Below are 26,781 nucleotides of genomic sequence, written 5' to 3'. Positions count from 1 at the left end.
TATGGCTGGAGGGGGCATCTGACTTCTTGTCTTCTGTGCTGTGGTCACAACTCAGTTCCAGACTTCCCTGCAAGGGCCCACGTGGCCAGGGCTAAGGAGACACTTCTCCTGCAGCCCCCAGCCTCCCTCGGAGGAAGGTTCTGCACCTCTTCTGGCCCCTACTGTTAGAGACCACAGGGAGGGGCTGCCATTTAGGGGCCCTGACTGGAGACTTCGATGTCTTCCAGGTATGGGGAGGCCCAGCTGGACAGGCAGGTGCGGAGAGGGCCAGGGCAGCTGCAAGTATCTGGAAGGCATTCGGACAGCTAATGAGTGCAGGACCTAATTAAAAGATTGGAGGAGAATCTGGGTCCAAGCCACATGGAGCAGGAAATGTGAACCAGGGGCCCACCGGAGCCTGGGTTTGGTAGGGTAGGAAGAGGGCTTGGCTGAGGAGCTGGGGCCAAGGAGGAACATGAATATGGCCCTGACCCTACATTCCCAGCCCCTCCTCTTCCTTCGGGACCTCAATTGTGTGGATTCTAAAATGGCTGGGGACCTCGACACCATGCCACTACTCTCTGCAGAGACAATGGGCTCTGGGCTGAGGGCTGGGGAGAGAGGCAGGGGTGAAGAGTGGGACCTGGCCCAGTGAGGTTCTCCAGGCCTAGCCCAGTTCAGCCTGTTTCCAGGACAGACACTCAGGTGAGCGCTGCAGTCAGCCGAGTCCCGTGGGGACAGGGGCCAGGTCTGCCTTTGCTGTGACCCAGGGACTCCACAGCTTCTAAATTAAGATCTCCAGCTGAGGCCACTTTCCCATGGTGTTTCTGAGGGCTGGAGATGGGTGGATGGGGAGTGCTGAAGAGGAAGCTGAGCAAGGTCATCAACCTGATAGCCCCTGAACCCCATGAAAGTGGGCCAAGCAAGGACACGTCTCCACTACTGGCGCCCCATCCCGCCATCAGCACCATCACCGTCACACCATCACCGCCACCTCCATCCTCCACATCGCTGTCATCACTGCCGTCACCCCCCCCTCCCCCCGCTGGTCACCAGCCAGCAGTGCCCTGAAGAATGTCCCCTCTGTTGGGCTCCCACCTCTCCCTGCAGGCTGCATGTCCCCTCCTGCTCTGGGCCAACAGACCCCAGCTTCCTCATACACAGTCCAGACCCAAACGTATGCTCCATCCTCACCTCACTCCAACCAGGTCCTGGACAGGGTTCTTCTGACCCTCAAGGGCTCAGGGAAGGAACAGGGCAGTGTTCACACATGGGAGCTTCCACTGGGACGTACACAGGAGCACACACACCAGAGAAACCTGGCTCTCGGTTTCACCCTCCCAAAGGCCTCTGTGTAGCCCAAACCTGGACTTCCCTCAGTCTGGGTGGAAGGATGCCCCGTAGTGGACCTATTTCCAGATAATGGGCTCAGGACCCCAGAGTTCCAGTAAGGGTCTTCCCAGGCCCTCCCCACATGCTCCCTCCCACCCCACCGCCTTCCTCTCAGTGTCGCTGCCCCTCACCACCCCTTCCCATCTGCTCCCAATCACTGCAGCTAACGTCTCCCAGCATGCCTTTCCCCTCCTGTCCCCGAGGGAGGCCTGGGGAGCATGACACCCCCGATTCTGGTCCCTGACTCAGGGTGTTAACGAGGAACAGGTTTTCACCCCAGCTGTGGGCTGGGCCCTGAGTTTCCTCTCTCCTGCCTTCTCCTTTATTCTTCAAATGGCCCAATTTCCCCAACAGATGCAGGGGGATGAGAGGAGAGAGGCAGGTGGGGAAAATGAAAGCGGCTTTCTGGAGTGGAGGTGACAGAGAGGGGAGGAGAAGGCAGAGGAAGAAAAATGGGTGAGTGCGAGGCGCCTCAGTCCTGAGGTGAGAGGGAGAGAAGGTCATGCAGAGGCCAGACCCACAGACCGGGGTCGGGAAGGGAAAGTGGAGTCCTAGGAGACAGCTGGATTCCGGGATCCCCCCACCCTGCCCATAGCTCCTTGGCCCTCAGCCTCAGCTACCTCACCAGGACAGCCTGATCCCATCCCCCTCATCCCACAGGTCTCAGGACAGGTGTCTTCCTAGGGACTCCCCAGCCTCCCTGTCCCAGAGGCAGCCTCCGCCACCCTGCAGGGCACAGGGACCACCTGCTTGCCCAGATCTGCCTGCCTCCCCAAGGGCAGGGGCAGTCTCATGATCAGCCCTCCTGGCACAGCCTTTGGGGCTCAGCACACACTCAGTACATAGTTGCTGTTTGAATAAATGAATGAAGTAATGACACTCATGCCAGCAGGCAGTGAGAAAAAGAGTGGAGCTCTGCTTTCTGCTCCTCGCTGTGTGGCTCCCGCCACCAATGTCCTCAGGGGTGAACTGGATAGGCTGAGTGGGGGCCCTGCCATCTCCCCATATGGAAGGCTCTGATGGCTACGGCTGAAAGGAGCACACAGAAACTGCTCTTCCAGGGCAGAGAAGGCAAACACAGCTGTAGGGGCTGCAAAAGTTGTGGAGACATCTGGAGGGATTGAGCTGAGCCCTGAAGTCAGCTCAGGTTGGGAAAGAAAGGGAAGGGCTACTCCTCCCCCGAGGAGGTTAGCATATGGTCCACCCAGCTCTAGGTATGCGCCAGGGGCAGGGGTGTCTCTGCCCTTGATTTCCAGGAAGCAGAAACTCCACACATGCCTGGATTTCTGGTGCAGGATGCATTACCAGGTGGAGCCACCCAGAAGCTCCCCCTCAGTGTCTGACTGCCTTCCCTTCTGCTGCCTGACCTGCAGAGGTGCCATTCCGAGGGGCAGGCAAGGCCAGGGAGTATAGAAGCAAGGCCCCTGCTGCTGCCCTCCATCCTCCTGTTCTGACACACATCTCCCAACTCGGCCGCTGTGGCCACGATGGCAGGCTCCTGAGGAACGGTGTTGCATCCTGGAGCTCACTCTGCTACCTCATGCACAGTGAACGTAACACCAACAGAGCTGAGTCTTGAGCCAGGTGGGGACAGTGCCTGGGGTGCATCCTGGAGCTCACTCTGCTACCTCATGCACAGTGAACGTAATACCAACAGAGCTGAGTCTTGAGCCAGGTGGGGACAGTGCCCGGGGTGCCTGGTTAAGGGACAATGTCTGCTGAGAAGGCAGGCCTGGGGGCACCTGATGGCAGAGGTCCCCAGTTCAACCTCACCTGGATGCATATAGTCATTCTGCAAAGGTTAAAAAGTGTTCCCAGCCCCAGACCGAGCCCTCACCTTGGTCCCCAAAGGCACTCTCTCCACCATCTCTCCATCCTCCCTCCTGTCCTCCTCAATAGTCTCCTGGTCCCCACACTTCTGGTGAAAGTGCTCTTCCTGTTTCCCCATGGAGAGTTCCCTACACACTATGAGCCTCACAGTCGGGGCAAACAAGCCCCATGGCCCCCATCAAGCATGGTCCAACCACTTTCCCAGGCATCCCTCTTCCAGCCTTCACTGGGTATTGGGTGGTTGGTGGACTGGCTGGGGCCAGCTCAGGGTAGGCAGCAGCCCCCAGGCCTTTCCAGGGGTCAAGCAGCACAGTGGCCCTGGCCCCTCACCACATTTAATTTGCTTCTCACAGACCACACAGGGGTGCTGCTTCCTCAAGATGCTGCCCAGGATTCTACATGGGAAAGACCCTGAGATGCTTCCCCAAGGCTTGGCTGCTCTGACCTGGGGTGACAGCTGCTGGCTACCCTTGCCAAGCCAAAGGGAGGTGCAAGAGGCAAGCTAGCAGCCATAGCAGCCATGACCTGGGTCAGCCCCAGGGTGGAACCCTCACACTCATGCAGGGAGAGCTGGCTCCAGCACCCTGCCTTGCCTGCCACTCACCTTTGCACTGTAGCTCCTCACAGGGCAGGAGAGCCTATCACCTACCAAAGAGACCTCTCCTCACCATTTCTAATGTGGGTGCCTCTTGGGGGTCCTTCTATACCAACAGCCTTGAGAGGGAAATGCGCACCTGAAGAAGTGGCAGGCTTATGGACAGGCAGAGACAGACTCAGAGTTCCAACCCTCCTGTCACCTCCTCCAGGAAGCCTCCCTTCATGGGGAACTGCCTCCCATGTTCCAGGGTCCCTTGGCCCTCAAGGCTTCCAGAGGAGCTGCCACCATCCCATTTGCTCTTTCTGTGGCTGTGGAGGCAGATGCCCCGCATTCAGTCACCAATCACTTTCAGCTTCACAGAACCCCAGGGAGGCCCCTCACTCCCACCCACTCCCAGGGAGTTCAGTGGATCCTGGGGTTCACACAGGGGTCCTAGTCCTCTGGACCCTCTGCACTCCTGGCCTCCACTACAAGCTACACCCCAGCCCCAGGCATGCAGAGCCCCAGCCAGCACGCTACTCTCCCAGGAAAATGCCAGCCCCTGCTCTTCTGGGGCTGCCACCCTCAGAAGCATCCAAGCTCTATCATGCTCCCTGGGTCCTCTGAAAAGTCCTTCTGATCCTCCCAGAACCCCCTCACAAGCCAGCGTGCACCCACACCCCAGGACCCACACACCTGCCTTCCTTGGTGCCAGGGCCTGGCCCCAGCTCTTCCTCCTTGGTAGCTCACTCATAGGGGTCTGTGTCTACCCAGGGCCCCATGCCCTGCCCTTGGTTAGACTGCCCCATGCCCTGAACGGCCTCGAGTCTCAGCAAAGATTAACCCTGCTACACATGTGCACATGTGTCTGTCTGGTCTTTGCCATGTGTCCTAAGGGCCCCCAAGGGCAGGGCCAGTATCTCCACCATTTGACTGTGGGCTCAGTAAAGGCTCTGTCTTCCGCATCAGAATATATGTTTGCCAATGGCACTGGCCATGCCTTTCCACCAATCTCCAATCTCTCCAAAGCAAAGGTTGTCTCTCCATCAGAACTGAGGCTCCCTGAGAGCACAGATGAGGTCTCCTACATAGGCCTGGGGACTCACAAGGGGCAGAGGCCATGAGTGCCCCATCAGGGTGCATTCCAAGGGCAGCCATGCCTTTTCCTCCAATCTAAGGGCTCCCTGAAGGAGACCATATGCTCCCACATCAGACCTGGGGCTCTGTGGAGGCAGGGACTGTGTCTCCCTCATCAGACTCGTGGTTCCTAATGGAGCAGGCCTCCCTACATCATTCATAGGGCCAGGTACAAAATACAAATGTGCCTTTTTCCAAAATTATTAGGAACGTCAAGGTGGTGATAGCAAGGGCATTAGGCCAGGTGTGGGGCCCTTCTAAGCATGGGGCCCTGTGTGACTGCGTAAGTCACATGCCAGTGGAGCTGGCTGTCTATGGAAAGGACTGAGCCTCCCTTGTAAGATGAGGCAGGAGGTGAGGAACTCAGAGGCCAGGCGGGCACAAAGCCAAAGGGAATGGGAAGAGGCCTGGAGGTGAGCAGGGCAGGCTCCAGGCCCCAGGGAGGGACACACAGGGTCACCTCCCCAAACAATAGGGTATTCATGAGCAGCCTGGCTCTGCAGCAGGGCCCTGACGCCAGGTCCCAACGCCAAGCTCAGCCCTGTAATTCGTGCTCCACTCTCTGAGCCGAGCACTGGCAGGGACTCAAGTAGGAGAAAGTTGATGCTGCGGAGGTGGCCACAGTGGAAACATCTATTTTTACCCTGGCAGGCATGGAGACAGGTCAGTGGTGGCTTTGAGTGAATCTCAGTGCAGCCACAGAGGGCCTAGGCTGGGACAGCCGTGAGGGAGCAGGGGGTGAGGGACAGCCCAGACCAGCGGAGGGCCACCCAGGCAGCCCCTGTGCAGTACCAGGTCAGGCCGGCCTCAGACCAAGGAGCAAGTCAGGGCATCCCTGGAAGGGGCCCCAGCAGGGCGGTCACATTTCTCCGCAGCTCTGTCCCGGACACTCACTTCTGTCCCTGCTTTGTGAACAATGTCAGCTCCGGAGAGGTGGAGATGCATGGAGCCCTTCCCCAACCATTCCTAGTCAAGCCCCCCCTCCCACCTCCCCTGGGTTCCTGGGGATGCCCTAGGCCATCAGAGTTGGAGAATGGAGAAAGCAGAGGGAGGAGGAGAGGGTCTCATCTTGCCTGCACTGAGGTGGGGAGATCTGCTCAGTGACACTTATCCAGAGAGGTCGTTGCTGAAGCCAGTGAGTGAATACAGAGTGGGACGTTCAGGCCCTGTGCCAGCCTGGCACACTGGTTAGGAAGCTCCTACCCAGCTCCCGGGTGAGGCCAGCTTTTCCTCAGTCCTTACCTCCAGCAGCCAGCACTTGAGGGCCCCATCTGTCCCACCCTGCAGGTGGAACACAGGGTGCTCACATAAACCCAACCGTGCTCATCAGGACAATTTGTGTCTCCCCCTGAGAAATGAAAACTCAATGCCTTCTTGCACAAGGCCAGGCAGGGATCCTAGCCACGAGCCCAGGGTCCATCTCTGGCTCCTGGATTCTTCTGGTCTGCCAGAGGGAGTAGCTTGGGGTGGAGGGGGAGGGAATGCCCCTAGCCCACTCACCTCTCTACCCTGCTGGGTAGGCAACCAACCCCTCTGGCAGCCAGCTAAAAGACTAAAGCAGAGTCCCCTGCCCTGGGGTCCACCTCCAAGGCAGCCTGGAGAGCTGATGGAGAAGGGCACCTGCCTTCAAGGGGCAGTTTAACATCCCCACTCTGAGAAGCTCCCTCCCCCTTTAAGGACAGTCTGCAGTCCTTGGGACCTCCAGAGCTGCCACCAAGGCTTCTAGGCTGGCTCCTCAGCCACTCGTCCTGATTCATCGCCTCCTTGGCATACTGTAGACACTCCTATCCAGTTCTAAGCACTTATTAGCTAGTGTACTCCCAAGTCCAATTTGCCTTCCTTTCTCCCTGTCCAATTTGCCCTCCTTTCTCCCTGTCCAAGTCCCCTTCCTTTGGGGCTGATGAATGAATAATTGCCCTCCCCAGGCGAGAAGGCTGAGGTCAGAGATCTTTGGGGTAGGAGCTACCCTGGAGAACCAGGTGGGGGTGGAGAGCCAAGAACTGTCCATCCACATATGGCTGCAGAGTCCTGTCCAACACAGCCCTGGGTTGGGGGTGACACCTACATCGTTGTCCTTGAACACAGCGTCCTTAGAGGTGTGCAGCACGCTGCCAGCTTCTGAGGAGTGATGGGCAGAGCTGGGCTCCCTAGGGGCATCACTCACTTTTTATAGGTCTTCTGAGCAGCCCTGAGGCCATCCCTTAACAAGTGCTGCCTGTTCTATGGGGCCTTCCCATTAGGGTCTCACTCATAAACCACAGAGGTCTGAGCTTCTATGGAAGTAAGGAAGGGCCATGCCCCAGCCCCAGCTGGGGAGGAGGAAAGGGGGCTGCAGACAAATGGTTTTTACACTTTGAGTTAATGAGGGTCAGGCAGGGGCACCCACGGGCAGGAGGGAATAAATGAGAGAAAAACTGAGATGGGGTTGGAGGAGAAGGAGGGGGAGGGCTCTGAATGCGGGAGGTGATCGGGATGCTTAGTCATAAAAACCTCTTACAGACGCACACTCACACAAAGACACACATCAGCCTGCTCAGGCTTCCTGAGTCCCGCTGTGTGCCCAGCCTGGGGCTGGAGGCTGTGAAGTGGTGACCTTTGGATGCACTGAGAGCAAACCTCCACTGGAGAAAAGTCTGAACATGCACTCTTCTAGATGCTGATTTATGTCAGCACATAGTCTATCACGGACAACAATCAGGACTTAATACGTCAAGGCAGGCTCTAGGTCTAGGATGAGGGCCACTGCTGCAGGTAACCCACGCAAGACCTTCGGGTAGTTTGGCAGTGTCACTGACTTCTTGGCAGATCTGATTATGTCCTTACTGTTTTTCAGGCTGGAGTGCAATGCTGTGATCTCAGCTCACTGCAACCTCTGTTTCCCGGATTCAAGTGATTCTCTTTCCTCAGCCTTCCGAGTAGCTGGAATTATAGGTGCCCGCCACCATGCCCAGCTAATTTTTGCATTTTTAGTAGAGATGGGGTTTCTCCATGTTGGCCAGGCTGATCTCGAACTCCTGACCTCAAGTGATCTGCCCACCTCAGCCTCCCAAAGTGCTGGGATTACAGGCATGAGCCACCATGCCTGGGAGCTTCCTAATGCAGCTTCTCTTGCATGCAGCGGTGGATGCATGGGTTAGCTGTGCCCTCGTTTCTACTTCGCATGGTTAGCTTATCTTCCATTCACCATTCTCCCCTGTTTGCATGGTTAGCTTAATTTCAATCAGAGTAGTTCCGTGGCAGGAATTATTTTAAGCTGTGTCTCCATTTCCATGAGGGCTACTTTAGTTAAAACCAGAATGTGTAATATGCAAATTCCCTTAACTAACCAGGTTCACATCAAGAGCTAAGACACAAAAAGCCATATACCAAAAGTCGTGCTACCACGACCTTCCCTCAGAACTCCTCCACACTTAGCATAGAGCATATGACCATCAGTCACATGGCATGAGTGGGGTCCAAGGTCTATCCAACCATCATCTATTAAGAAAGAGTAACAGATTTGATTTGTAAATGTTTTCTTCCCATATCCCAGGTAAGTGTTGTGCACCTCCCAGGGAGACATTTAGAGACCATCCCTGGGGAGGCACAGAGATGAAGATGCTTTACATCCCCTCAAAGACTTAGTCGAAGGTGGCAGAAGAAAATGTAAAAGAAGACTTTAAAACTGAGCATCTACCAGGTGCCACATTCCACATTCCTAGCATCTGGACCTCATAAGATCTGAAGGAGCTCTGATGACCTGACCGCGTTTGACTAGAGGGAGCAGGGACAGAACTGAACTGCCCCAGGCCTCACAGATGGCGGGCAGAGAAGCCAGAGAGCTGGAGTCAAGTTCAGGCTGGCCGGAATTATTCCTGTTAATGTGAGCAGCGGGTGGTAAAGGCCCTGAGGAGACAGAAACCACAAAAGCAGGACCTCCAAGCCTTCCCTGATGGAGAAATCAGAGGCGGCCTCATGAAGAAGGCGAAGGAGGTTTTTCACCCTTGGTGACACTCAGACAGCCTCCCTCAACCACGCTACATGTACACATCCCTAGGGGCCTCACCTAATACTCCCCACCCACATCCCCATCCCCAGCCTTCCCACAATGCCTGCTGCAGATCAGGCAGGTGATCCTGACCACTCTAGCCCTCCGGACCTCCCACTATCCCCCACTCCAGCCTACTGTGGGCAGGGGTGGTGAAGGTGCCCTGAGGCAGGACAGAAGGCCAGAGTGTCCTTCCTCTATAGCAGCACTGCTTGCAGGGAAACAGTGTTTTCCTATCTCCTCAGTCTTTCCAGTGATTCAACTTTTGCCTAGGGGTGTCTGAGAGACTTAAAAGATCCCTGCCTTAGACAAGGAAGCAGGGACTCCCCCACCCACCCCATACCCTATCAGGACCCCTGGCCTCCTGAGGCTTGTTATTCTGCCCTTGTGTCCCAGTGACGGCTTAGACGCTTCAAAACAGCCACCTAGGATAGCCATGGGAAAGCCCTGCAGACAAGATGCTCAAAAAGAAAGAAACAGGAAATTGCCTAAAATCCATTGGTAGGAGCCTGGCTAAACACACCATGGTTCCTCCAAGTGAGCAATGACTATATGGCCATAAAATCATGCTGTAGATGAACATGTAAACAAGGAGGAGGATCCACGGTGCAGTGCTTACAAACCACTCTGCACAGTGAGATCACATTTTTAAAAAACTACTGGCATATATCTTATACTCACATGGAAAATTCTGGAGATACCCAGGTGCCAGCAGTGGTTCTTTCTGGGTAATGGGATTAGTGGCTGTTTTACAGTCTTCCTTTTGCTAGCAGTTTTCTCTGTTTCTGTAATGAACACATATTACTTTTATAATAAGACAAAAACCAATAAAAGCTATTTTTAAAAATAAATAGTCTCCCATGCCCATCTGGAAATAGTGTGCTGCTCTGATGGCTGGCAGGGGTTAGAGTGGGCAGTGAGGGGTGTGAACTCCAGAAGCATTTCCCAAGCCCAGGCTGGGGGCCAGGTGGCCAACCACGGGAAAAAGACGGCCAAGGGGGCTCTGTGCTCGTCTTGCCAGCTCAACCTGGAGGGGTTGCCCGCTTTGGTCCTAGAAAGGGCCAAGCAGGGAGCAGATAGGAATGAGCAGAGACACCTTCCCTGGCCCATAGTTACAGAGGAGCCACAGAGGGATGAGGGCCCCACTTCCAGGCAGTATAAACACTGTCAAGGCAAGCTCAGTCCTGCCTCAGGACCTTGGCTCTTGCTCTGCCCCTACTGCAATGCTCTCCCCCAGGTTTTACACTGACTCACTCTTCTTTCTGCTCTGCTTCACATTTCCAGAGGGCTTCTCCCCTCTCCCATCTAAAAAGGCTCATTGGTTTAGTTCCCACCATAGTGATTTTTTTTTTCCAAGATGGAGACTCGCTCTGTTGCCCAAGCCTAGAGTGCAGTGACACAGTCTCAGCTCACCTCCTCTGCCTCCTGGGTTTAAGCGATTTTCCTGCCTCAGCCTCCCAAGTAGCTGAGACTACAGGTATGCGCCACCATGCCCAGTTAATTTTTGCATTTTTAGTAGAGATGAGTTTTCACCATGTTGGCCAGGCTGGCCTCGAACTCCTGACCTCATGATCTGCCCGCCTCAGCTTCCCAAATTGCTGGGATTACAGGCATGAACCACCGCGCTGGCCATGTTTTTTTTTTAATCTAATCTTATTTTATATTTCCTCCTAATGCCCCCTTATCACTGCTTGAAATTGTTTCTCATCTGGCTCCCTGACTAGGAGAGTTTTTACAAGGGCAAGAAGTTTGCACTTAGAACAGAGCCTGGACACAGTAGTTGTTCAATAAGTATTTGCTGAGTGAACGAAAAAACTATAAACTTCACGGTGCCAACATACCTCTACACACAATGGCCCCCACCTGCCTCCTGTCTCCACCCCTACCCACCAGGCAGGAGCTCTGGGTCCAGCCTGGAAGTCAGCAGATGTGAGATTGGTTGGGGCAGGGTGACTATGGCAGTCAGGAGGTGGGGTAATGTGAAGAGCAAACATTCTGAGTCCACATGGCCAGGGCTGCCTTTCATTAGCAGGCAACCTGAGACTCAGTTTTCTCATCCCTAAAATGGTACTTAAAACAGCTATCTCTCACAGGTGAGGATTTAAGGTAACATCATGCCTAGCACAGTGTCTGACACACAGTTGGCACTCCCTCTCCAACCAGCCTGGAGGTGGGCCAGCCTCAAACTTCATCCTCAGCCCTGAGTGAGCTACCTCTAGGGGTGGGGAAAGGGCTGGCTTCTGCAAGCACACTGCTCCTGCTCCTACCCCCTCTCCCAAGCTCCCTTACCTGGTGCAGACAGGAGGGAAGGAGGGGATAGAGAGGAGGGCTCATCCTGGGTGAGGGCCCGGGAGCCGGGCCTGGCAGGATGTGTGTACAGGCACCTGGGGCAGCCTGACTGGACAGAGTGTGGAGCCTCCCCCATGCAGAGGCCCCAGGGAAGGCAGGGATTGGGTGCTGCTCCGGGGCTGGCCACTCACACACCTCACCACCACCACATGAAAAACAACAGCAAATCAAATCTCCTCTGACTCATCTCTCCTCTTTCAAAACTGGCCTCCACCTGGCCTCCTCTGGGCGTGCTTATGCAATCAAGCAAGCCCAATTCAAAGACCCCAAGGGATTCTCTTAAAGTAACTGAGTCCCCATCCTAGGTCTGACAGGAGAAATGCCTCATTCCTAGCCTTGGGTGGACATGAATGCCCAGTCTCCCCCATCCCATGCAATAGGCCTCTCCAAGAAGAGGCTGGTCATGTCTCCCCTAGCAGGCCTCTCCAGGGACATTCTTGACAGAGGAGGGCTCCTAGCCTAAGCACGCTTGCAGGCTAAGACCCCCGATTGTGTAGGTCTGAGGAAGGTGGATCCAGAGTATGTCCCCAAGGGGCAAACTCTCCTTAGCAGAGCTCAGAGAGGAGCATAGAAACCAAAATGCCAGCATGTGAATACACAGCAGGAAACACAGCTTGCATCATCATAACTTACACACGTACTGCCACAGCAGGCATGTGCCGGAAGCCACAGCATCAACAGAAGGCTGCCTGTGAGTGTGGAGGGCAAGGGACATATCGTGGCCACTCCCCAGTAGCCAAGGGAATAAAAAGTCTTGCCACGGAATCACTAGCCAAGCTCTTCCCTGGGCCTTGCATCCCTGGGTGGATGAATGCATGGACCATTGAGACTTGCCAGGCCCTGGGACCAGTGGCCTCCTCGGCAATGCTTTGCCAGTCTCTGCTGAGCCTGCACACGGTGTCTTCCTAGCTCAGTGCTCGGAAGGCAGCCCTGCTTCCACCAGCTCCACATCTTGGATGGAACCTTGCTGCTCCCCAAGATCTGATCGGTGCAGGAAATCCAGGAAGGCCTGCAACTCTCTCCCGCATCCTGGACAGCAGGGAAGGGGAGTGAGGGTGTGGATCCAGAAGGGTCCCCTGCCCTGCCCCATTTTCCAGCCTCAGCCACGTACTTGCTTGTTCCCTCAGTTCAGTAGCTGGCAGAGAGTCATAATTGAATTTGCAGTAGGGCCGAGAATGAAAGAAAAAAAACCTTTTATATGTCTGGGATTAATTTATCCCTGATGATGGCCACATTCGAATGCTCCTTTCTGCTTGGGTTTCCAGAGCATATTCTGGCCAACAATGTGAAGCACGCACATACGCACACACACACACGCATGCGCACGCAGTCGCACGCATACGCACGTACACTCACGCACGCACGCACACGCACACAGAGGAAATGTGCGGAGATCACATTTGGAGTGCTTGCTGTGTTGGTGCCTGCATTGTGACTGGGTTTGAGGGATCACGGGTGTGTCCTGGGTGAGTCAGAGTGTGGCTGGGTTCTACACACGGGGTCTTCAGTGTGCACATCTGGAGGGACACCCATTGCGGCCATCTGAGGTGACAGCCCACCTGAAGGCAGCATGTGGAGTAACTGAGGTCACGCTGCTTGCTGGCTATGAAAGGAATGCCTGGACACAGTGGCCGTGACAGGGCTGGGTGGAGGGCACTGCCGGGACATCGAGGCAGCTACACAGTTTCTCTGTGTTCCTATCCCATTTCTAGGGAGAAAGCCCAGCCCTTTCTAGATGGAGAAATGGGTCAGCATCGCCCCACATGGGAGGAGCCGCCCAACAAGGGGCACCATCTCCCCACTGCTCCATCTGCTTTAATCCTTGCGTCCTCCCCAGCAGGCAGGGCAGACAGAGCTCCTTGTTTAAGTGAATGATAACAGTTCTCATTTGCCAAGCACCTGCTATGCATCGTCTCGGGTGGTTCTCATAACACCTCCCTAGTTTTTTCCCCCCAGGGAAAAACGCATCATCATTCCCATGCTTCAGATGAGAAAACTGAGGCCTAGAGATCACATGACTTGCCCAAGGTCACATCACTCAGTGGCAGGGGCAGGACTTGGACCACTGTGTGACTGATTCCAAAAGTCATGTCCTTAACCATCAGGCTGGAGGAAGAGCTCTCTGTTGACATCTGTCAGGCTGGGAATCCCGTTTTAGACTAAAGAAGGCTTTGGCCTTGAAGTGCTGCAGCCACACCAAGCCTCGCAGCTGCCTCTGGATCTGCACGGGGGAGACCTCCCCAGCCAGTGGCTCCAGTGAGAGCTGAGAGGGGCACTTTTCCTGGGGTTTCAGGGCATCCTTCTGTCTTCCATATCCTGAGGCATCTCTGACCTCTCCTCTTCTTCAGGCAGTAAGCCCGGATGGTAAAAGTGCTCCAGGGGAGGAAGAGGAAAAAACAGATCACAAAGAGGCACAATACACCAGCAGGTATTTAAACATGTATTACCCTTTATACATGTGAGTGATTTGGGTATTTTGCTCTTTTGTTTTACCCTTGGTTCTTGGTCAAGTTCCTTTAGAAAAGATCCCAGAACATCTCTGCTGATGTAAAGATGTAAAGGGAAGACTGTCCTACTTATACCTGAGCTCAGTGGGGACACAAGTGGGCTCCTCGAAGGCCCCCCAGGGGGCCCTGATCCCCCAAGGAGTGCGAGGTGGGAGTCTGAAGAGTATGAAGCAGAGGCAGGCTCCAGTGCTAGGCTGGTGGTGGAAACAAGGAGAAGCAGCCAGTGGGGGCAAGTGGTAAGCCTAGTTGCCAGCGGGGAGGGCAGAATAGTGCTGCCTGTGGGACGAAGCACACGGAGGAAATGCTCCAGCGATTGCGTGAGGTTCTTGGTCTTGTTCCTGTCCCCGGCTGCCACTGTCATTCTGTCTGTCTCTGCCCCTCACCAGGAGTCTGTTTCTCTCTGCATCTGCCTCATCTGTTGTCTCTCTGTCGCACACACCCCCCCACCCCATGCAAAACCGTCTGAGACCAAAACAAAGACAGAGAAACAGAGTCTGCAACCCACACTGGGCCAAGCCACAGGGAATAGGAGCCGTAGCTATTCCTCCCCAGAGGGAGGAACAAAAGCACATGGGGAAAGGGGAGAGGAGAAGGTTGGCGTCACTCATTTCAATAGCTCGCAGCTGTATGAGGACCTCGCTTGCCGGGTGAACCCTTGCCCTCACCCAGTTCTCTTTCCTAAGCAGGAAACGTTTCCTGGGCTGTCACCGGGTCCCAGTCAGGGGATGCCCACCTGGCTCCTCTGGAAATCCCATAATCCTACATTTATGAAACACATGGAGAGAGGATTGAGACAAGTTTGAGTTCCCTGGGGCTGGAGGCAAACTGGGAGGGGTTGTGGGCCAGACAGCACGGGCTACACTCAGAGCACTTTCTGTCTGTCCAAGCTCCCGTCACACCGTCATGGGCTGTCCACACAGCCCTGGAAAAGGAGCAGAAAATGTGTGTGTGTGTGTGTGTGTGTGTGTGTGTGTGTGTGTGTGAATGTTAGAATATCTCCCTAAAAAACTCCAGCAGACAAAATAAAGGCAGGGAACTGAGTATTCTAAATACAAAAGGCTTATCAAGATTTACTGGACCACTTTTCTTTCACAGATTAGAGTTATTCTCCACCTTGCTGCAAGAATTGGTCTCAAATGTTGAGAACTAACTGAATTTAGGAACATAAAACCCTATTTGAAATGGCTCTAAGGGCCTGGCTATTTAAAGAACACTTGCAATGAAACACTTAGTAAAGTCCCTTCAGTGAAGGAAGCAGACATCTCATTAAGAATTGAGATGTGATTTCAGCCCTGGAGGCGCAGATTCCAGGGGTGGGGGTGGGACAGTCAAGTCTGCCAGTTTCAATGGAGTGTTAACAAGCCCTGTAACCGAAGAGGGACCTCACTGACTGAGCATGGCAGACAGGCACCAGGGCGGGGCAGGACAAGGGCAACACCCAGAGGAAAAGGCCAAGCTGAGATCCAAGAGATGGGCCTGGCAGAAGGAAAGGCAAGAGGTGAGCAGGGAAGGTGAGCAGTGCTAGCCTTCCTCCTGAAGGCAGTGGAGAACCACGCCGGGCAGATCTGAGAAAGGGGGACGGCAGAAGGCAGTAGTATTTGGGTTTCAATGACGCTGGCCTGCTGGGGCCTGATCATAAGTGGAGCTGGTGGTAATGGGACAAGAAGTAGCTTGACTCAGAGAGATTTGAGAAGCAGAATTTGTGGGATTTGGTGATGTCTTGGAGATGAGTAGGAGAGGGTAGGACTCAAGGATGCCTCCCATGGGTGCAGCTCCAGGGACTAGATGGGTGGAGGGAACAGAGCAGGGTTTTTTTTTAATGGGTGGAGGATGGAGACTTTGAGTGGAGGGTTGGAGTTCATGGTGCCAGTGCATAAGCAATACACTAATTTGCCTGCAGCGGAGGGGAGAAACCGGGCTACAGTGAGGGATTCCAGGCTCATTCACCTGTAGAAGGCAGAGAAGGCCAGAGGGGCAGGTGAGGGTGCCTAGGAGCCATGCAGGATGAAAACAATGCCAGGGAAGGAGACCTGGAGAACACCATAGACCAACAGAGAGGGACGCCAGACCACAGGGAGAGGAGGACCACCAGGCGACTATGGTATCACGGAAGCTGGGTACAGACAGAAGGTTGATCAAGAAGCAGAGAACATCCTTGCTGTCAGCTACGGCTGAGAGTCGTGAAGGGTGGGCGTCCACAGACTTAACCACCAAGGCTAGATGGTGCCCTTGTGTGAATTAGAAAAAGATGCCCCTTCCTCAAGGTAATTTACTTCCATCAGAAAACTACTGTAACACACTGATTTTATTAGAACAAAATACTTTACTGCCATCTGTGGGAAAATTGCTATAATAAATAATAAATGTATGATGTCTTAGATGTGGTGCCTGTGCACGGCAGCCGTGGTTACTGCAGACGGCAGTGAAAACCAGCTTCAGAGAAGCAGAATGAAATTCTCCAGAAAGGAGGCTTGGAGCTGTGGGTAACACAGGACCCAACCAAAGATGGCTTACGCTACAAGGAGTTGATGGCCCTGAGTCACAAAGTGTCTCATCTGGAGGTAGGACGGCTTCAGGGTTGGTTCTCCCTCAATAGCTTCACCAAGAACCAGGTCCTCCTCACTTCCTCTGCCATCCTTCTCGCTTCCTCTGACGCCCTCCCCACTTCCCCTGCCGTCCTCTGTGTGCTGGCTTTCTTCCTCAAGCTCATCACCTCAGGATCACAAGATGGCAGCCACAGCTCCAGTCATTACATTTTTCCATAAGATTAAGCAGCAGAGGATGAGGATGTGTCTCCTTGTGTGCCTCTTTTTACTGGGGAGAAAACCTTTCTAAAGGTGCCTCAGTCCCTATCATGACCACCACCCCCTACCCCACCAGTTGTGAAGTCAAAAATATCTCCAGAAATTACCCAATATGCCCTGGAGGACAAAAGTGCCCTGGCTGAAAACCGTGGCCCCATGCCCAGGTAGACATTCCTAGAGATCTCTGAACCAGTTTCTGGTTATGAAATACTGCTCCCTCCGTTGTATTCTCCATCCCTGCTCTTGACTCCATAGCTCGTGTTCATCATCCATCAGTGTATTGTAATTGCCCATCTACTTGTCTGCCTCTTCTACTCAACTGTGAGCTCTAGGAGGGTGGGAACTGTCTTTATCTTACTCGAGATTATATCTCTAGAGCCTAACACCCTGCCTGGTATACAGATAGCCCCCTGCCATATTTCTTTAATGAGTGAATGAATGGAATGAATAGATGGATGAATGGATGAATCACTCTTAACCCTGCCTTTCAGACCTTTCCCATTTGGCTCCTGGATACGTGAACCAGTCTTCTAGAATGGTCCTCTGCAACCAGCTGCACACCAACCTGAGCAACTGTTCTTTGCCATTTGTGACCACGGACCATTTTAGGAATCGGGTAAGATCCCTGGGCCCTCACCCCATCAGAGGCAGATTGCCATAAGGTTTATATACCTGAAGCCCACCCATGTACCCCCAGGGGACTCCTGTCTCCCAAGATAAGAACTAAGCTAGAATGTTTTTTCAGAAAAACATGATTCTGATCAAGGTTTGTCCATCTGGCCTTCCTCACTGTCTTCATAATGAAGTTCAAACTCCTCAGCTGCACACACGAGGCCTTCCCCACCTGGCCTTGCCCTTCCAGCCTCTCTTCCCTCTCATCTGTTGGGCCACTTCCCTCCAGGATCACTCTCCCTAGCCATTCCCTGAACCAGCTGAGTTCTTTGACAGCTCCACCACTCAGCCTCCACTTCTGCCACTGAGAACACCTTTTATCCCTTAGCCACTGGGCAAGTCCAATGCTCCACTCAAATGATAATCCTTCTTGAGAGAACCTCCGGCCCCTTCCTTCCCCAGAGATGTGGACACTCTTTTTTTTGATACTCCCAAAAGGGAACAATTTTTTCGTCATGCTGGGAGCTATGGAAGGCCAAGAGTCACATGCAACTCATCGTCAGACCCTGTTCTAGGCCTGCCACATACAGCATCTCAAGTTACATTTGCTGGACATGGTGTCACCTTGCCATCCATTTCTTATCCCCTCTGAGCTTTTCTTAGTGGCCTATGTGTCTCAGAGAGCAGCTTCAAGCCCAGCCCTATGAATAGAGCCAGATTTAAACTGAAGCCAACCCTGAGAACACAAGTGCTCTCTGAGCTCGTTGAGGAGCTGGATCAGCCCGTACCTGAAGCCAGTGCTTCTGGGTGTTTCATTTCTGTAAAGCCATTGAATTCCCTTTCCTAGCTTAAGTGGGGTTTTCCACTACCTGCAACCCAAAGAATCAAGAATAAAGCGAAGGAACAAAGGAAAAAATGAGCACAATGACCCCTAAAGCTCTTTTAATCTAGCTGATAGTTGTGTGGTATTCATTCATTTCCTCTTGCCTTTCTGAGCTTGGAAGACAAAATAGACCTTCTTTCCAAAGCAAACCCCCTCCTCTCCTTCTCCAGAAACTGGTTCCATGAATTACCTCATACTCTCGATTGTGTCTTTGATCTTTCCCTAACCAGTGGCTTCCTCCTTCCTCCCTTCAAATATTCTCAGGTTTCCCTTCTCTTAAAAGGTTCTCTGAGGCGCCTCCTGAAGTGGTGGCCCCACCCCTTCCTTCCTCTCCCTCCAGCCCTCTCTAAAGTCCAACCTCCTCTCACTGCCTCCCCACAGGCATGACAGGCGTGCTCAGTGAAGGCTCCACACCACACTGACCTTCCCAGAAAAGCTCTGACCCCGGTCCCTGCCGTGTCCTGCGTGCAGTGTGGTCCCTGGCTCTGGGGTTCAGGTGTCAGGTCTCAGGACTGGCCACCCTGGGTCTCAGGGCTCATAGCCACGTCTAGCCTGAAGCTCTTCTGAAGTAAGAATCACCCTGTTTTCAGGACGTAGCACCCTCACCCAGGAAGGTGCCAGACATCAACCACATCCCAACTACCCCCAGTCCTGCCAATCGGTGAGCCGTGGGGACTGGGCCAGGGTGCAGAGTCACCATGGAAAACAGGAGACACCTGCTGGGTAACAGGAACAAAGGCTGCCAGCACTGTGCTCAGCCCCTCAGATGAGAGGCAGGGGACTCCTGGAAATGCGATGCTTTCAAGCTCTTGGCTTTCTCTCCAAGTATGTTCCTGCTGCTCCTGTATATTAAGCCTGATTCCTGCAGGAAATGTCAAACCAAAGGCTACAACTAAGCTTTAGACCCCAAGAAAAAGGTGCCTGTGTCCAGATCAGATTCTTAAAGCAGAGAGAGGAAGCAGAAGAAGAGGATCCCAAGAAATCCCGGGATTCTATGGGACTAGGCCAGAGCTAGAGCTGCAGCGGCCCTCCCTGCCTAGGGGATTCCTAGCCAACCCTCCCCTAGGTGTTCCCTTTGTATGAAACCTCTTCCGCAGCATGGTCAAAGAAACCAGAAGATACAGGTAGCTGCCCTGCTAGGCAAAGAGCAGCCTAGGAAAGAGACTACAAGTACCTGAGTGAGGAGAAGGCAGGTGGGAAGGGGAAAGTCCTGGACTGGGGAGGAGGCAGGGAAGGCCAGAGCTAAGGCAAGCTAGACACCAAGCCCACCCCACCACCAACCAGTCTTGTGAAAGCAACAGCAGTTCCACGGGGTCCCACCTATGGCTCCTCGGCTGCCTCTGCCTCTGCCTCCATAAGACTGGGCCGGAAGTGGTACCTACACCCCATCCGCCCTCCCCACCCACCCAGGCACATCCCCCTTCACAGTCACACCCTGTTCAGGTACCGCAAAGACACACACTGATACTGCTTTGTGGTTCAGACTGTTTTATACTGAAATATGTCCGAGCTGATCCAAAACAGCGTTGGGTTGGAGGAGAAAGAAATGATGAAAGTGGGGTGATCTCAGAGCTCCATGTTAGCGACTCTTGGAGTGCGGGCCAGTCAATCTGTCTGTCTGCCCACCCGGCAGGCCTTGGAGGTCCAAAGGAGCTCACCGAGTCGGGCGGAGGAGGCAGGCCAGTCCCATGCTGGAGGGTACCCCGCGCCCCCTCCTACAGGGCAGGAGAGTCCTCAGCTGAAGGGCTTCACCAGCTTCATGGCAGCATAGTTCTGGAGGGAAGGAGGAGACAGGGACACATGGTGATCCCACTGGGGCAGGCACAGCCAGAGCAGCTATCCCAGATCTGGGGCACAGAGGATGGGGCTGAGCTGCCAGCAGGCAAGAGGCTGGAAGAGGAGGCTGGTGGCTCTTCAGCCACCTGCCCACGCCTTGCCCTCACTACTTGCCATCCATCCCATGTGGGCTCAACACTCGGCCCTGCCTAGTGCTCCAGCCCATCAGGCAAACCTGTACCCTCCAAAACTCCACCCACATCCTACCACCTGGGGGCCAAAGCTGCCCACATTGCTCTGTCTCCTCCCCCATCAAGCCAGGCCCATTCCCAGGTTCCAGCTGACTGCCCAGAGGACTCTGAGTACCCGGGGCCAGGCCTCTTCCATCAGATAGGTGCTGAAGGCAGGGCCCAGGGTCCTTCCCAACACAGCAGCCCAGGGCTCACGGGTCACTACACCCTTGTCCAGAAAGTAGAGAGTTGGGGATGGGCTATCGTGGATGACCCACAGCACAGCACAGCACCACAGACAGGTCGTTCTTGATGAATCCTGCCTGCTGCAGGATTGACAGTATCCTCCCTTCCATGCTTCTCCCCCCAAAAACCATGAAAACACATACAACACAACACAGGACTCCTAATTGGGACAGTATGTTCCCCAGCGCCGGCCCGGGAAAGCCAACTCTGGAAACAGAGCTGGCCCTCCTTCCCCGCCAAACGCCTCCTGCCTCCCCATGCTGGCCCTGCTCCCGGCTGGCTCCGAGGGGGAAGCTGAGAGGAATCAGACAGGCTGCCCCCTCATGCCCCTCCCAGGCGAATTTCCAAGAGGGTGAGGGATTTGGCCAACTGGAGGGAGCTTTCCTATCCTTGGGCCCCTCTCCACTAGGCCCTGGCTTGAGGCGGGACAGCCTCTGCCCCATGGCCTGAAAACCAGGTGAGGATCACCAGGGCTCAGCCCTCATGGTCTGGCACTGGCCAAATGATGGAGTGACTAGGGTGAAGGGAAACAGAATGTGCTTAGCTTGTAGCAAAGACCTGTGAGCAAAGCCCATCTGCAGCCTAGGCCCAGGCCACCCCTCCATCCCTAGACCCCTCACCTAGGATCTGACACCCCCACACCAGCCCTCAGAGAGGGGAGGCAGGGTCCATATTTTAAAGAGGACAACTTCCAGAAGAACTCAAAAAACAGTGACCCACTGCTGGGGGCTAGGAGACAGGGAGGAGCTCTGACCAGGGCCCCCACAGTGCCACTCTGCTCCTGTCCACAGGGATGAGGAAGGACCACAGGCTGGAGTGACTGGAAATCTTCCCTTCCTCTCCCAGCCAGGCAGCAGGGCCTCCTTCCCCAGGGCCCTGAAGGCCTGGATGTGCCACCCAGTGGCCTTACAGTACAGGGTGCAGCTGGCAGGGGTGGGAGTTAGGTATGGCACAGGTGGTGGTGATGCCACTTTGGATCTGCCCTTCCCCTCCCCTTGGCTCCCCAGAATGAGGCTTGGCTTAACATATAGCACCCAGGGAAGACAAAGGGGCTCCCCTAAGCACAGTCCCAGCCACAGAAGCCAGAGCTGACCTAGTGCAGCCTCCTCCTCGTGTGGGCAGGAGGGATTTGCTGAGGTCACAGGGTGAGTCGGTATTCCTGACTCCAGTGAGAGCTCTGTCACATCCAACAGGGTTTCTCTGACCACGGGTACATCATGGTCAGAGAAACCCTGTTGGATGCCACAGGTCCTGGGGCTGGCCCGGGACTCAGAGTTTCTAGTGAGTTCCCTGGTGCTGCTGCTGCTGGTCCTCAGACCACACCAAGGATGAGGGTCTGTAGCAGCTCTTCTCTTCCTAAACTCCCACAGCCTGAGCCTCCTGAAAGAGCATTTGATCATACACAGTGTTTTTCCTTACTCTCTGGTCTCCCCGGGGGACTGAGCATTCTCCAGTGCCATAAGCCTCATCCTATTCTCCTCATCCCCACAACTCGCCCTTACCTCCTAGCTGCACACATGTGCTTAGAGTCTCCACGGCTAACTGAGCGCTGGCCAGCTGTGCTCGGAATGGGAGGAGGAGCCTGAGGCAGGCCGGGAAGGGAGCTGCCTGGGTAGGAAACACCAGGCAGAGGTCCTGGGGCCTGACCCTACATCTCAGGTCACAGCAACAGCTCATGCTCCAGGACACCACACTTGCACACGCCCTTCCATAGTCCTGTATCTCAGCTTATATTTATAATCTCCTAAAGAGGCCTCCCGCATCATATACACCTCGGGGCCTTGCAACCTAGATCCACCCGGGACTGCAGTCAGATTTTGCTGATTGACAAACCTCAGAGCCTTGAAAACCTCTCACCATGGCGCCCCAGGTGACTATAGCCAGCTTAGCAGGCCTGGCCTGTAAGGCAGACTCACTGCCATCCTGGTTCTAGACTCCCCTTAGTCTCTGGCCCAGACGGCAGCTGGTCTAGACATCCAAACCAGACATCCTTTCCCGAGCTCCTCTCAGTTCAGTTAGGAGACTTTCCATGCTGTTAGGAACTGCATGGAAAAGGTGTGTGGTTTTAACTCTCATCCCCTCTGAGATGCATTCTACAGACACAGGCATAGCCAGCTACAGTGGGAGGGGGGCTCCTGCCCTTTCCTCCTCCTAGAGGACTCATAGAACAAAAAGCTCACCTGGGGGCAGTTTCCCAAGCAGCCTATGTGCTATGGGGACAATGCTCTGGGCCAGTGGCCTGGTGCTGACCAGTAGCAAGGCCTGCAGTGGGAATCACCGTGAGCCCTGGACTGCGAGTGCGCACAGAGTACTATGCAGCCTATAGCCAGTCCCTTTCCTTCTCTGGGTGTCTGCGTCTTGGCCACTAACATCAGGGCCTCAAGGGGTGGATTACACCATTCTCTCTACTTTTATATAGGGTTGAAGTGTTCATATTTTAAAAGGTTTCTTTTTAGTTTTAGAGAGCATTAGAAATCAAGTGTCAGCCTGAGAATACTGCAACTCCTTCAAGACCTAAAGTATCAGAGACCCAGAGGAAGGCTCCCTGGTGATCCGGGTTCCCTAATGAGCTGTGCAGGCTGGGGAAGCATAGGCAGGGACCCTCCTCCCCCAAGCAGGGCCCCACAGAGCAGGGATATGGCGGCCACCTCTGGTAGGGCCCTGTAAGCTCATCAACTGGCTTCTTACCAAGTGAAAGGAAACCTGAATGGGCACCAAGCCAAGGGAGGGCTCCTAGACCAGCCTCCTGCTCCCTGCAGCTTCCCCAGGCCCACCCTCCTGCAGGAGCCAGGACACACTCTACTGAGGGCCTCAGGTGGACCCTGAGATGTTCTCCCAGCCCCAGCTCCTCCCTTCCTCTGGATTTGCAAGTGCCATCAAGACAGAGGGACCATCTCTGCCCTGCCATCAACATCTCACCTTCCCTTCCAGACCCATTTCCACATCTCCCTTCAAGAAAGTCCCCCTGCCCACCACAGCCAAGGGGCCTTATCTTCTGCTAACCACTTGCTAGAGGACTTGCTGAGGACAGCTTTGTCTCATCATGAAGGTCAAGAACAGTTTCCCTCACTAGACTAAGAGCCCCCAAGGATAGAACTTTGTACACCTACCAGATTGGCGACCCCCTGGAGCCTGGGCTCCCCAAGGACAGAGGTTACTTCTCTACATTAGACTGGGAGAGCTCTTTGAGGCCAACAATGACCTCTTCCATTAAACCCAGAGCTCCCCACCACAGCATCATCAGGCCTGCTCACCGGGAAGGCATAGATGAAGATGGCCAGGAACAGCAGCAGGATGAAGAGGATAATGAAGAGGATGATGGCCCACCGGAAACGCCGCCATAGGATGTACTTCATGGTCTTGTACGGGGAGGTGAACCACAGGAAGGAGGTGTCGGGGCGCCTGGAAGCGAGATCCTGGAGGTCAATTGGGCATCCTCTACCAGGGCTGCTTTCTCCAAACTCTGCTTTCAACAGCAGGTCCAACGGCCTGGCCCTCCACAGTCCACCCCAGTGCCTGCCCAGGCCCTGTCCCTAAACTAGCCCTTCACACCTGCATTCACTCTCCCACAAGCCCTCACTACTGTGTCACCCCCACCTGTGCTGCCTCCTCTTCTGGGTGCTGTCAAGCCCTAAGCATCCTCAGGAGCCCAGTTCTCTGCCAACCTCTCCAGGACACCTTCCCTAGTGCCCTCGCCCATTCCTGAATCAGGACTTAATCACAAGCTACAGATTTCGGAGCTGGGCAGTGCCTCAGAGTGCTCTCCAGTTAGGTGAGCTAGGGTCCACGGAGCCCCAGATAAGCCAAGCCACCTGCCCACATGCATGTGGTTGGTCCATGCTAAGGGAAGGATGGTGGGAAGAGAACACAGGAAGCTGGTTCCCTCACAACCAAGAACCCCAAAACCTTTCCCTAGGCCAGTGCCACAACTCAAAATACGTGGAGGATTCTGTGTCTCCATCATGGCCCATTAACATCAGATTGCACACTGGTGTCTCATGGGTCTCTTTTCTTTCTGTGCAGATCCAAGCATCCTCATGCAAGGGTGCCTCTCATTGCTCTGCCAGTCCCATGACACTCAGGCACAAGGTGCTAATCATAGTAGGTGACTAACTCAGCCATCTATGCTAAATCCAACTTGAGCCAAGTAGGCTGGTGAGGTGGAATCTGGCAAACACATTCCTAAGACCCCACAGCCATCTTTCAGTAACTGCCCCTATAACTGCCTTCACAGCATCTACATCCATTGGCTTGGTCTCTCTCCCTAGGAGGTCTGTGATGTAGGGAAGACAGGGATTGGGCTCCCCATTTCACAGACGGGAAAACTAAGGCTGCAAGACCATTTGAAAGTCACACTGGCACCACAGGAGAGCCATGGAAGGCAGCTTGGTAGGGGCAAGACCTTGATCGGAGCCAGTCAGACCAGGTGATAGCATCTCCGTTTCACCACTCTCCTAGCTGGAATGCCCTTATTTAACTTTGCTGAGATTGTTTCATCTGTAAAATGGGGATACTAACAGCTACCCTGCAGGGAAGGTTCCATAGCACAAGGTATACATGCATATAAGAGCATGCTTGGCAGGCAATCCGTAAGTACCCAATAGCACCTGTGTCTTGAATTCACTGAGCCCAGTGTTCTCTGGAAAGATGTCCATCACCTGCACTCTAACTTACTGTGTGGCCTTGGATGAGTCAGGCCCCTCTCTGGGCTATGTGACTTCTACAAGGCCATACAATAGGATGCCTCCTGGACTGTGGCCTATACCCCCAGACCTGTGGGCATCAGGGCTCAGGGCTGGACACTGACCTTGGGTCCTCGAGTTTAGGGTTCATGTTGGGCTCATCCCGACCCAGGCCAGCAGGCCGCTCCTCATGCTCACTCTCTGCTACAATCTCCAAGGTCATTTCCAGCTTGCCCTGTGGGGACAGAGAGCACCTGGTTAGGGGCACAAAGGCTTTGCTCAGTGGCCTGGAGATTAACTGGGCCAGGAAAAACATAAGGTCCACTTCATTATTTAAAAAAAGAAAGAAAGAAAAAAGATGTAGGGTTTCTGATCATAAAAGCAGTACCTGCTCTTGGTAGAACATTTGGAAATGTATAAGGAAGGGAGACTCTCACCCATACATCCGCTACAGAGACAAAACTGTTAACATTTGCATGCATCTGTTTTTCTCCACAAGTGTATGAAACGCCACACTGTGTATACACAGTTCTATAGATGGCTTTTGTCACTTAGGAATATATCTTGCTATGCAGTTGTCTATTCTTTAAAGATTGGCTTTTAATGACTGCCAAACATTCTATGGGATGGTTGACCATAATTATTCAGTCAACTACTTATTTTGGTTCATTTAGGTTGTTTCCAACTCTGATAGGATAAATAATGCTGCAACAAACATCCTGGAACCTAGATTTTTTATTTCATTGGGATATTTCTTTAGAAGAGATTTTAGAAGTGGGATGACAGAGTCCAAGGGCATAAATATTGTTAAATCTGTTGTTACACGTTATCAAATTGCTTCCGCACATTAAAACCATTAGCATTCCCGGCAGAAGTAAATAGGCTGCCTGTCTTCTCTCTGAATCCTCATCAGCAATGTGCATTTCTATTTTAAATATATATATAATTTAATAGATAAAAAACCACATTTTAAAATACAGTAGCCCTCCCTTATCTTTGGGTTTGATTTCTAGGGTTTTAGTTACCTTTGGGACAGTACAGTAAGATATTTTGACACAGAGAGAGAAAGACCATATTCACCTAACTTTTATAACAACATATTATCATTGTTCTATTTTGTTATTAATTATTGCTGTTAATCTCTTACTGTGCCTCATTTAGAAACTTTTTCATAGATATGCATAGATGGGAATAAATACAGTACATATGGGTTCAGTACCATCTGCAGTTTCAGGCATCCCCTGGCCTTCTGGGTCATATCTCCTGCAGATGTAGGGGGACTACTGTATTCCTTTATTTAATTACTAGAAGGACTAAACCTTTTTAAAAAATGTTTTCTAGATATTCGTAATTATTTTGTGAATTATCTATGCATGTCATTTTCTCATTTTTCCTTTGGGGTGCTAGTATTATTGTTACCATTCTTTATATAACAAGTATCTTCAATTTCAAGGACCACTTTCAGGTTTGGCTGGCTGCCTGTAATTTCTAAGTAAACTTTCAGGGTTAACTTCCTCTCCATGGCTGCTGTGGACTCAGGGGAAGGATGGTTCTCTCTGGCCCTCCAGTCACCCCTCTAAGCAGGCCTCTCAGAGAGTAGAACAAGGATGGTCCCTTGGAGAGTCCTGCTCAAATGTGAGAAGCATGATCCTTGTCCATTCACCCAGGAAGCCAGAGCAGAGGAAATCCAGGACAAAGATTGCTGTTCAAGCCAAGGAGCAGAATATAAACAGACTCATCTTTTGATTTA

The 26,781-nt window shown here is 53.4% G+C and overlaps 1 protein-coding gene and 2 long non-coding RNA genes across 52 annotated transcripts in view; 2 read left to right on the top strand and 1 right to left on the bottom strand.

Moving 5' to 3' along the window:
* Positions 1-12,663: 12,663 nt before the first annotated feature.
* Positions 12,664-15,030, top strand: LOC144579258 (uncharacterized). Its single transcript, XR_013526468.1, has 3 exons — positions 12,664-12,757; positions 13,640-13,719; positions 14,894-15,030. It is a non-coding gene; the product is annotated as an uncharacterized LOC144579258 (long non-coding RNA).
* Positions 15,031-16,177: 1,147 nt separating this feature from the next.
* LOC108588215 (uncharacterized) lies at positions 16,178-26,537 on the top strand. The gene is made up of 3 exons (XR_004733504.3): positions 16,178-16,359; positions 17,094-17,218; positions 23,281-26,537. It is a non-coding gene; the product is annotated as an uncharacterized LOC108588215 (long non-coding RNA).
* Positions 19,569-26,781, bottom strand: part of DYSF (dysferlin) — a 236,648-nt gene continuing 229,435 nt past the window's right edge. For all 50 annotated transcript variants that reach the window (XR_013526458.1, XR_013526459.1, XR_013526461.1 and 47 more), the window contains 3 exons: positions 25,157-25,266; positions 23,604-23,751; positions 19,569-19,870 (listed from right to left, as the gene is read on the bottom strand). Coding sequence is in view for 44 of the 50 variants with exons in the window: in XM_035272224.2 (XP_035128115.1) it covers positions 19,832-19,870; positions 23,604-23,751; positions 25,157-25,266 (297 nt within the window). In the remaining 6 variants the exon portion in view is untranslated. The remainder of the gene's footprint in view (positions 19,871-23,603; positions 23,752-25,156; positions 25,267-26,781) is intronic.

The sequence above is a fragment of the Callithrix jacchus genome, chromosome 14, assembly GCF_049354715.1.
Source record: "Callithrix jacchus isolate 240 chromosome 14, calJac240_pri, whole genome shotgun sequence".
Taxonomy (NCBI): Eukaryota; Metazoa; Chordata; class Mammalia; order Primates; family Cebidae; genus Callithrix; species Callithrix jacchus.
Note: the sequence above shows the minus strand (reverse complement) of the source record. Positions and strands in the feature narration are given on the sequence as shown.